The sequence below is a fragment of the Corylus avellana genome, chromosome ca8, assembly GCF_901000735.1.
Source record: "Corylus avellana chromosome ca8, CavTom2PMs-1.0".
Taxonomy (NCBI): domain Eukaryota; kingdom Viridiplantae; phylum Streptophyta; class Magnoliopsida; order Fagales; family Betulaceae; genus Corylus; species Corylus avellana.
This window is the reverse complement of record NC_081548.1, coordinates 15,974,458-15,986,274: the sequence shown is the minus strand read 5'-3', so window position 1 is coordinate 15,986,274 and position 11,817 is coordinate 15,974,458. Positions and strand designations below refer to the sequence as shown.

Sequence of the window (11,817 nt, the reverse complement as noted above, 5' to 3'; positions counted from 1 at the left end):
GCCAACCGCTCCCCAATTACAACATACCCGTGCAGGCGACATGCTGAAAGCAAACTCCCTAAGACAACTGGATCATGCCCAAAAGGAAATTTTTTTATGTACTCTTCTGCCTCAGTTAATCTCCCAGCCCGTCCCAACATATCGATAAGACATGAGAAATGTTGTATATTAGGAGTAATCCCATAAGTTTCTTCCATTAAATTAAAAAGAACTTTTCCCTTGTCCACAAGGCCTGCATGATTGCAAGCCATTAAAAGTCCAACGAACGTAACAGAATCTGGCTTTAACCCCATTGCCTTCATCTCCTCAAAAAGGTCTATTGCTCGTCCTCCAAGCCCATGATTCGCAAATCCAGCAATCATTGTGTTCCATGAAAAGGTATTGTGACAGCGCATTTTGTTAAATACATTATATGCATATTCGACCGAACCACATTTCGCGTACATGTTCACTAGAGCATTACCAACTCCCACATCTAGATATAACATTGTTCTGATTAGATTAGCATGAATCTGCTTGCCATGACGAATTGAAGCAAGACCAGCACAGGCAGCAAGTACACTGGCAAAAGTGAAGTCATCAGGCCTTACACCATAACCATTTGCCATTTCTTTGAAAACACTTAACCCTTTTGCGTGATTAACACAATGAGAACAGGCAGCTATAAAGGTGTTCCATGAAATGACATCTTTCTCTTTAATTAATCTGAAGACTTTCTCCGCTTCATTTATCAAATTGAATCTCGAGTACATTGATATTATTACATTGCCAATAAAAGGCATAGAGTCAAGTTCAAGCTTGATTGTTTGTGCATGCAATACTGTTCCTGTTAGCAGATCATCCGAATCAGTGCAAATCTCCAAGGCTTCCACGAAAGAAAAACGATCTGGCACAAAACCCTGTTGGAGCATAAGTTTGAACACTTCAAACCCTTTTTCAAGCAGCTGATTTTCTACAAACCCAGCAATGAGAGCATTATATGAGACAGAATTTGGTTCTGATGTACTATTATAGACTGACAAGGCATCACTACATCGACCACATTTCATGTACATGGAGATAAGCGAGTTAGAAACATATGAGGCATATGCATAGCCAGACTTCAGTGATTGAGCATGAATTTGCTGCCCCTCTAACAGTGCAACGAGGCTGGCACATGCACTGATAACACTGGCGAAAATGTATTCGTTGGGCACAAGCCGCATTTTAGAAAATAGGTCCAGTGCTATTGTATGCTCTCCGACCTGGTCACAGCCGGAAATCATAGCAGACCAGGAGACAAGGTTTCTTTCAGACATTTCATCAAACACACGGCGGGCTGAAGTAATGCTGCCACACTTGGCATACATGTTGAGGGTGTGGTTGGCGATGATGATATCTGATTCGAAGCCTGTTTTCAGGGCGGCAGCATGAAGGGGAAGACCGTGTCGGAACGCCTTGATTTTTGAGCAGCGGTGCAACAGTGAACCAATGGCTTCTCTTATCATTTAGGGAAGAAAGAATAGACGTCAACGACGTCGTCTTAAACTCTCAGCTAATTAGACATGGGAAGCGTGCCACCGAAATAATTTAAGAAGCATCCACCAACTTAATCACAGTATAGAGTGAACCATTGCTCTTATTACCCATCACCACCAACCAAAAAACTACATAAAATTGAAAAAGATTGAAACTTTCCCACAACCATTTCCATATCTCTCCTTATAATCAAAATAGAATCCATGAAAAAAAATACCCAAGAAAAATCAGATAGGCCGGATGGTTGGCATTCGACCTTCGTGGTGGTGGGCGGCGTCGCCGGAGTCGCAGATGTGTCGCTGTGGTGGGTGGGCGTCTCCGACCTGGTGCAGTGGGTGGGCGTGGGCGTGGGCGTGGGCGGAGGCGGAGGGGTCGCCACCGGTGGTGTGACGTAGGTAGCGTTCAGTGGAGGTGGTGGGCGGAAGTGGCTATCGTCGTTCAGTGGGTGTCGCCAAGAGAGAGAAGCATGGGAAAATTTTAGGGAAGATGGGGGGGGAGGTGAAATGGTTTTGGGTGAGATGAAATTTTTTGTTTTTGGGGAAGATGAAATTTGAGTTTGGGGGCTGAAGAGTTCGTGCGTCATTCCATTTTTTTTTTTTTTTTTTAAAAAAACTAACCTAAGTTTGTTTAATTACAGCTAGGGGTCAACCCAGTCTCGGTATCAATTATTGGTTAAAATCAGTAACTGTACCCGGGGTACCTAGTTATTAAATTCAGAAAATCGGAACCGATAACTAGTTATCGAATACCCAGTTATGTAATAACCGGCCGGATACCGATTGGTACATAATTATCTTAATGGGTAACCGGGTTTTCAAATAATTGTGCATTTTGGGCTTATTTTAGATATTGAGCTTATTTTATGGGCTAGGCTTAGTTATGGTTGTTCTTTGTTTTCATAATACATTTTAAAAGTGCCCTAAAAGCCTAAAAAACAATAAAAGAAAAGAAAAGAAGAAGAAGTATGTATACACACCAACAACCAAAAGAAATAACCCCTTACAATAAAAATAGTCATAAACATATTAAAACATTGAAGAATAATAGAAAAAGAAGAAATAGATAATAGATTCACAATTTCACAATTCTCACATACGGTAAAGTCAAAAAGTGTAAACCTTAGAGTTAAAAATAATTATAATAATAATAATAATAAAAAACCTGATTGTAAAACTGTAAAGTCATGTCTTTACTTTTTAAAATGAATATATCACATACAAAATGTTTGGTTGTTTCTTATTTTTCAAGCCTTAAAATACTCGGGTTACCAACCGGGTGTGTGAAAATACAAAAACTGGTAACTGGATCGAGGTACCTGATTACTAGTTTTAAAATCAGTTGCTGGTTGGTACCCGGTTACCGATTGGTGGCTAGTTATTACTGACCGGATTGACACCCCTAATTGCAGCCACGTAGGAAAAAATGGAACTTTTAGCATTACTAAGGGGTTGTTTGGCAAACAACACCCCCATTCTCAAACACTATTCACTTCATTCCTAAAAAAAAATCAACATCAAAACATTCTCATTTTTAAATCACTACAAAACAAAACTTTTCCACTTTCTAATACTACATTTTCAGTTTTCTATACTAATTATTACACTCTTTTTTTTTTTTTTTTTTTTCACCAACCATAAATAGTGTTTGGGGATGTTATGTTGTTTAACAAACAACCCCTAAGTGATTAAATCCCTATGCAATACTTGCAATTCTTAAGTTGTGATTATTAATTTATGAATCAACGGAAAAAATTATCCCACGTCATCAATTCAAGATTAAAAAAATTTCACCTCTTTTCCTTTGCTTCTTTTGCCCTAGATTCCTTCATCTCTCTTCCATTGCCAATGGCTCTCCCTCCTCTCTCCACCATGACCGACAACTATGGACAGCCATGGTTGGTGGTCTTCATGGGCAGCTTTCCATCTTCCATGACCCATTGAGAAGACCCATGGTTGTAGGTCTCTAGAGTCGTGGGTCTCCATGACCCATGGCGAAGGACCCAAGACCATGATCATGGAGTCCCACAATCATGTGTACTCGACAGATTCAGATCCCTAGTAATTGCCAAACTTGCAATTTTGACAATTCAAACCGTTTGTTACATCGAATTGCCTAGAACATACCATCTGTCCAAATTTCAAAATTTAAACATTTGTCAAACAACCCCTTCGACGAATTTCAAAAACCAAATTTACTCAAACGAAATTTCAACCCTCTCCTCTCTATTGAAAACCCTACCTCCAACCATCGCATGCCGACTGCCGAATGCAGCCTTCAACAACAAAGCCTTCCCTTCTTTGTGAAGAATAATTTACGTATGATCTAATGTACATAGGAAGTCTCCCGTTAGGATGGAAATCCTATAGAGGACAAAGTGATGGAAGTCAGAGAGAATATAATGAATAATACGTATGATCTCTGATTTCAACTCTATTTATAAAGTCATGATATAACTGTTCACCAAGAGTTATATCTTATCACTTATTATAACCTCCATGGAAGGGTACGATGGTGTATGGGGATGACCACACTTGTTATTTTGTGATTATCCCTAAATTATCATCTCCCACTTGATCACACTATAACATCATGTAAGTAATCTAGTTGAACATTACCACTTTGGTCCTAATAATAATTCTTATACATGTCAACTCTCATATGTAGAGACTAGATCGGCGTTAGATTATGACATTTTATAGTGTATATACAATTTTGTCATCTTATCTAACCGCACTTTTTACCATATACTTTATCACCGATTGTATATTAGGGTGACTTCATTTCATTTTTAAACAAACAAATGACATCAATTCTCTGTGGTTAGGAATATTACTTCACACCTATTCCACAATTGACGATTTTAGCCGTACACAAAACTATGTGCTGACCTGTACCGATTTTCAATCAAATGTTTCCTTGATACATCTTATCAGAGTCTTTTACACTTTTAGAGCATGGATATTACTCATTTTAACATAATGCCTCTCGGTGAACCTTACATTTATGAGAGTTGTAATATCAGTATCTCTTTAGCGTCTTCTATCTATGACCTTCCCAATTATTCCCCTTATTTAAACAGAATTGCACAAAATCGTTCATTCAGGCGTTCCTGAATTCTTCCCTCTGTGCTGTAATATATGTAGCTATCTCCTAGGTGTTTCTTAATCCCATTGTAGCTACATGCTCTTTAAATTTATCTAAAGACAATCCTTTGGTCATAGGATCGACCACCATCTCTGTTGAAGGAACAAATTCAACTTTTATTTCCCTTCTTTCCACTATATCTTGAATATAATGGTAATTTGCATCAATATGTTTGCCTTAGGAGCCATGTGCTCTGCTTTTTATTAAAGAGATGACAGACTTGTTGTCGTAAAACATATTGATTGGTTTATTGGTTAAACCTAAATTTAAGTTATCTACAAAACTTTTAATCTACACTGCATTACTTATCGTTATGCTACATGATATATATTTAGTTTTCAGAGTAGATTTTGCAATGCAAATTTGTTTATTGCTAAACCAAGAAACACCTATTCCACCAAACCCACTTGTTGATTTTCTATCATCAGCATCTCCTACAAAATTTGCATCTATGAATCGTGCAATTTCTACATCACTCATACTAAAACTTACGCCCATATTTTTAGTACCTTACAAATATCTGAATATACGTTTTATTGCATGCCAATATGTCTTTCTTGGATTAGATTGATATCTGCTTACTAATACTACTGCAAGACAAATATCATGTCTTGTAATTATTGGATAGTGATCTAGTGGATTTACTTCGAAACCAACTTCTAGTATTGTTTGGTGAAACTTTAAATACCATTGCCTCGAAGATTGTTTAAGCCCATATAGCGAGCTTTTTAATTGGTTGACTTTCTCTCCATGTCCTTCAATCTGGAATCCTTCTGGTTGTAGCATGTATATCTCTTCTTTTAATTCTCCATTAAGAAAAGCCGTCTTAACATCCAACTAATGTAATTCCAAATCCATTTTAGCTACAATGGACATGATTATCTTCATCGAGGCGAATTTTGTCACAGGTGAATATGTCTCAACAAAGTCTACACCGGATTGCTGAGTAAACCATTTAGCCACCAATCTAACTTTATACTTATCAAGGCTTCCATCAGCTTTAAATTTCTTTCTTAGTACCCGCTTGCATTCAATTGCTTTCCTTTCACTTGATAATTCTGTGAGCTCCCACACATCATTTTTCTTGATTGATTCAAGCTCTTCATTCATAACTTCAATTCATTTTTCAGCATCATGACTAGCTACAACTTCTTTGAAATTTGCTAGATCGTCTTGCAAATTTACATCATCTGTACTTAGTACATAATGGTCCTTGAGTGTAATTGATGGCCGCCTTTGTCTTTTACTCCCACTGTTCTGATCATTTATATCCAAGTGAGGTGGATTCTTGGATTTTCTTTTGCTCCCACTGTTCTGAAGATATGTGTCTTGTTCATTTTTTGTCAAAAGTGTCTTGTGGTGTTTGACACTTAAGATCTTCACCTTGTAAGATCCTGATTTCATCCATATGACTAATTTGATTGGTATTTTCTAGAAATACAGCATCACTGCTTTCTATTAATCCCTTATATGGATGGTAAAATCTATATCCACTACCATTTTTTACAGATCCTATAAATATGTATTCCCATGTTTTACTTCCTAACTTATCTCTTAAGGGTTTTGGGATAAGCACATGTGCCTTACATCCCCATTCTTTGACTTTGTTAACGTCTGGTTTTAAGCCTGTCCAACACTTATAGGGTGTAAGAGGTTTTGTTTTAGTTTTAATTTTGTTAAGAATATATGCTGCGGTGGATAAAGCCTCTCCCCATAAATGGTTGGCTAACTTAGCATATGTCATCATGGATCTTGTCATATTCATTAAAGTTCTGTTTCTTCTTTCTATAGTCCCATTTTGTTAAGGCTTATAAGGCATTATATATAAATTTCTTATTCCATTTTCTTTGGAGAAGGAATCTATGGCTTCATATTCACCTCCCCAATCATTATTCAAGTTTTTAATGGACCTTCCCAATTGTTTTTCTACCTCTAATTTATATTCTTGAAATTTTTCGATAGCTTCAAATTTATGTTCAGTGAGGTAGATATGTCGTAAAAGTACTAAAGTATTTCATTCCTCTACGTGTTTTAGTTTTTAAGGGTCCACATATGTTAGAATGAATTACTTCCAATAGCTCTTACGAGTTACAGTGTTCTGAAATAGATTTACTAATCATTTTTCCCTTACTACATGATTCACATGTATTAAAATGTTCTGAATTAATTTTAGGTAGTAATCCACTTTTACTCATTCTTATCATTTTATTTTTGTTGATGTGACCTAATCTTAAATGCAATAAGAAAAAACTCTTTTCAGACACATACGAATAATGTGAAATGGAAACTTTATTATTAATTTTGAGTAAATACATATTATCTATTTTTACACCCTTAACAAATATATTCCCTTTTCTAAAATAGACCTTCCTAAACTTAAACTTAATCCCATACCCTTTGCTATCTAATACGGGAACATATATTAGATTTCTCCAGATTCTAGGTACATACAAAATGTCATGTAAAACAACGAATGACCCTTTAACATAAATCTTACTTGTTTCTTCACCTAGCGCATCACTATAAGTGTTATTGCCCATGTATACTTTGTATTCTCCAACTGCTTTCTCCTTGAAATCTATGAAGAATTCTCGGTCTCTTGTGATAAGTCTAGTTGCTGTTGAGTCGATCCATCAAGAATTTGTAGTCGGTTCTGCCATCATCACTTCAGTAATGGTCATAGCTATTTCTTTCTGTTTCTTGTCACCATTGTTTTTAGGACAATTTGCCTTGAAATGTCCCCTTTTTCCACATTTAAAACATGTTTCTCTAATATTGTTCTTACCTTACGGCTTACCTTTCCACTTCTTTTTGAAGATCTTAGGCTTGCCTTTAAATGTTGGAGCACGTGAAGTCTGAGCTTTGATTTGTGCCATCATAAGGTTGCTGCATTACCCTTCTCTCCTTCTTCTTTTCATTCTCTCTTCTTCTAACACGAGTAACACTTGTAGGGAAATCATGGATATATCTTTTCCACTACAAGTTAACGAGGTTTTCACATGTTCCTATGACAAAGGAAGGCCATTTAATAGTGTAGTTACTTGCATTTTGTCAGATATTGGATGACCGGCACATGCAAGTTCTTTTGCAATAAGTTTCATCTCATTCACAAAGTTGCACACAGTCTTCCTCACTCATATGTGCACTATTATATTTATCCAATAATAGTTGTAAGTGAGTATCAGACCTAGGGCCATACTTTTCTTCTAATGCTTCCATCATTTCCTTAGCTGTCTCATGTCCTTCAAAGAGATGGGTGATGTTATCTTTCATGCTATGGAGAAGGGTGACCCTTGCCATTAGGTCATCTTCCATCCACTTTTCATTTTTCTTGATGACATCATCATCTTTTTGGTCTTCTACTTTGGGTCTATTTGTGGTGAGGGTGTACAAAGTTCTCTCATGTGTCAGTACATAAAAGATGTGTTGTTTCCACATTCAAAAATTGATTCCATTAAGGCTTTTGACCTTTGAGGAATTTATACCGCTTTTAATAAACATCTTAAAATGTGGATCCGATAAATTAATACAATTACTTATTTACAATAATTGTAATATGTTTGATATTAATTACAATACACCAGCAAAAAGAAAGAAAGAAAGTGTTTTTAACTTATGACAAACCAGCAAATAAAAATAAATAAGTTATTTAGTAGATTAATCGTCTCTAGGATAAGTCAATCTTGCCTGATAATTGTTCATACAGGCCCTGTAGTATGGGAGGCTTGGATATAGCGGCATAAACTGATCACCTCTGGGTGGAAGAGTATCGATGGTCGCTCATCAGGCACGAGTCCCTTGAATTTTGAACAATTGTCATTGCAATCCTCAAGGGACGATGACCCCTCAAGTGTCTATCACTTAAAATTTCTAATTGAGCCAAATTTGGTATAGTAAATTCCACTTCCTTATGTTGCCTAGGTGACAGCCAACACGGTCAAACAAACCTCCTATTTGCTTTCCTTTGGCCTTGGTTAGAAGATGCACCTTTTTCCAATATGGTTTATAATATTTAATTTATAAATTGTAGTTTGAAAACCCTACAGTACTCTTCCCCTATGAATTAGCTTTCCAATGGCTTTAAAATGAGTTAAATTGGGGCTGAAATGAGTGAAAACAGGCTGAAAAACTACCTTGGGGCTGAATCTGCTATTCTGACCGCTCAAGTGAACCGGATCGGTTCAGATCGGACCAGTGTGCGGTGACTCCAATGGTTGGGCGCGCCATGAGTGGCTCGGGTCTAGCGCGTGTGAGCCGCAACGCGTGAGTCGGTTCTGCAATCTGGGTTTGATCTCGGATCGAGTATATATTGACTCATAATTAACTAAGCTTAGGTAGCTTAGTTAGAAAGTTAATTTGGGCTTTGGGTCATTAGGAACAGCTGAGAGGGCATTTTGGATATTTTAGACTTTCTAACCGGACGTACGCATGGGGGACCATGCGGACGTACGCTTGCAAGTAGTACACGGACATACGCATGGGGGACCACACGGACGTACGGTGTTTTTTAGAACAGCCCTACAGTGCTCACAACTTTTCTCACCTACAAATACCCTAGCCCTACATGCCCATTTACTCTGCATTTTCACCCCTAAGCCCTTTGGAACCCATGTGTGAGTGTTTTGTGAGTGTGGTGAGTTCTTGGAGAAGAAGAGGTGATTCTTGGAGGTTTTGTTTCAAGGAGGTAACCTTCTACGCTTAAGCTTTCGCTGTAGTTGTTATATTGCTTTTCTAGACTAGCTTAGTTGTTGGTTTGAGCTTCTAGCTAGATTGTGCATTTAATCTTCATTTAAGTTGGATACTTGGTTTAGCCTTTCGTCTTTGTGGAATGTATTTTCTTATGCTTGGAGGCATTGTGTTGAGATAGGAAGGTCCTAGAAATTCTTTGGGTAGCTTTGGAATCAATTTGGGAGGATTGGAGGACGTTTGGAACAAATGAGGTTCTACCTGAACCTTTTGGGCAGACGTACGACCTTGAGCCCTGATGTGCGACCCGAAGCATTCCAGAAAATGCCACTTTGACCAATCGTCCAATAGCCTTTGTTTTCATGTTCTAGGTTTGTTTTAGTTGGACTTAGAACTAATGATAGGTCTTTTTTCAATAATTGAGGTTATAGAGCCTCAAGGGGATTTTATGGAGGAACCTTACAACCCAGGTGAGTACAAACTCACATGGATATTTGTTGTTACTTGTCTTGCATTGCACGACTATCTTCCATCCACTTTTCATTTTTCTTGATGACATCATCATCTTTTTGGTTTTCTACTTTGGGTCTCTTTGTGGTGAGGGTGTACAAAGTTCTTTCATGTGTTAGTACATAAGAGATGTGCCATTTCCACATTCAAAAATTGATTCCATTAAGGCTTTTGACCTTTGAGGAATCTATACTGCTTTTAATAACCATCTAAAAATGTGGATCCGATAAATTAATACAATTACTTATTTACAATAACTGTAATATGTTTGATATTAATTACAATACACCAACAAAAATAAAAATAAAAATGTGTTTCTAACTTATTACAAACTAGCTAATAAAAATAAATAAGTTATTCAGTAGATTAATCGTCTCTAGGATAAGTCAATCTTGCCTGATAATTGTTCATACAGGCCCTATAGTATGGGATGCAGGGGCGGATCGAGGTGGGGTCGAGGGGTGGCATCCGCCCACCCTCAACTCCCAAATATCCCCCCTGAGTATGGTAAAAAAAAAAATTATGTCCTGATTATGCCCCTCTTAGCCATGATTATGCCCCCTTCCTCAAGCTCAGCCATATTATGCTCCGTTGAAATTTGAAATTTTTTAAGAAGTTGAATGTTGCAGTCTTGCAGAAAAATGAAATGTTGAAAGTTTGAAGATGATGAACAGTTCAGTTTTCAAACGCACTGTTTTTCATTTTGACAATTTCGTACAGGTGCAGCCTGCTTTAGACTTTGGAGTAGAAAAAAATAATATTATTGTTGTAAAATTAAACGAAATAACAAGACAAAATAAAGAGATTGCAATATGTGAAACTAGTTCTTCAAGAACTATGTATGATTCTTCTATATTATTGTGTGATTTACATACAACTCAATGCTCCCTTTTATAGGCATAGAATCATAATGAGAGGTTAAGGAATATGAAAGGGGGAATATGAAACAAAAGGGTTAATCAATTTATTACATGGATGTTATAGGAATTTTAAAAGATGACATGAATGTGTAGAATTCCAAGAGATGGAACTAAATGGTCATCCACCAAATACATGAATGCATTCATAACAATTATAAATTAATAAAATTATAATATATTGTCATTGACACAGCACACAAAACAAAGAAAAATTATGCCTCCAGGGGATGCGTGCAAGACAAGTCCAAGGCCATTGGCCAAGGAGGCAGGCCAGGCGTTAGGCCTGCGAGGCTGCGGATCCGGATCCGGATCTCCTCTAATTGGGGAAAAATTAAAAAATTTTCAATTGGAAAAAAATTGAAAATTCTCTAATTGTTAATCGTGGCCCTTTATTTTAAATCTAATAGTCTATAAAATCATTTAAACCTCGGTAAAACAAAAGCCACAATTTAATGCCTAGGTTATACAAAAGCAGCCGACATTTTATAGACCATCAAATTTAAAAGGAACAATCACGATTAACAATTGGAGAATCTTCAATTTCTGCTAAATTGGAAGGATCTCAATTCCCAGTCTGCCAGACAAGAAAAAAAAATTGAAGGCTACACTACAACGTGCTAGTGCTATGAAACTTTCTAATCCGCGTGAGTGGTGTACAGTACAACTTTCTAATCCAATTTCAAATTGTCCAAATTTCTCTTCATCCTTCTTCCTGTGTACCGAGCCCCCAGGTACCCTTTAAATGTTCATTATGTTCTTATATAAATTCATGGCTTCTCATAGAGATATTTAGATTTAAATTATTCTTTTAAATTAATTGTTTTAATATTTAAATTGCTATTTAGGATTTACCGAATCATCGATTCAGCCTATTCTTGATAATAACTTCAACGAAAAATTGAGGTAGGTAAATATGTAATTAAATTTTTAGATTTAGATTTAAATTATTCTTTTCAATTGATTGTTTTAATATTTATATTGCTATTAATTCAGCATATTCTTAATAATAACTTCAACAAAAATTGATGGATGTAATTAT

General features: G+C 36.6%; 1 protein-coding gene across 1 annotated transcript in view; it reads right to left on the bottom strand.

The window, feature by feature from the left end:
* Positions 1-2,017, bottom strand: part of LOC132190948 (pentatricopeptide repeat-containing protein At1g11290, chloroplastic-like) — a 5,638-nt gene extending 3,621 nt beyond the window's left edge. Inside the window, exon 1 of the mRNA XM_059605973.1 lies at positions 7-2,017. Within this exon, the coding sequence (XP_059461956.1) occupies positions 7-1,487 (1,481 nt within the window). The 5' untranslated portion in view covers positions 1,488-2,017. The remainder of the gene's footprint in view (positions 1-6) is intronic.
* Between the last annotated feature and the right edge of the window lie 9,800 nt (positions 2,018-11,817).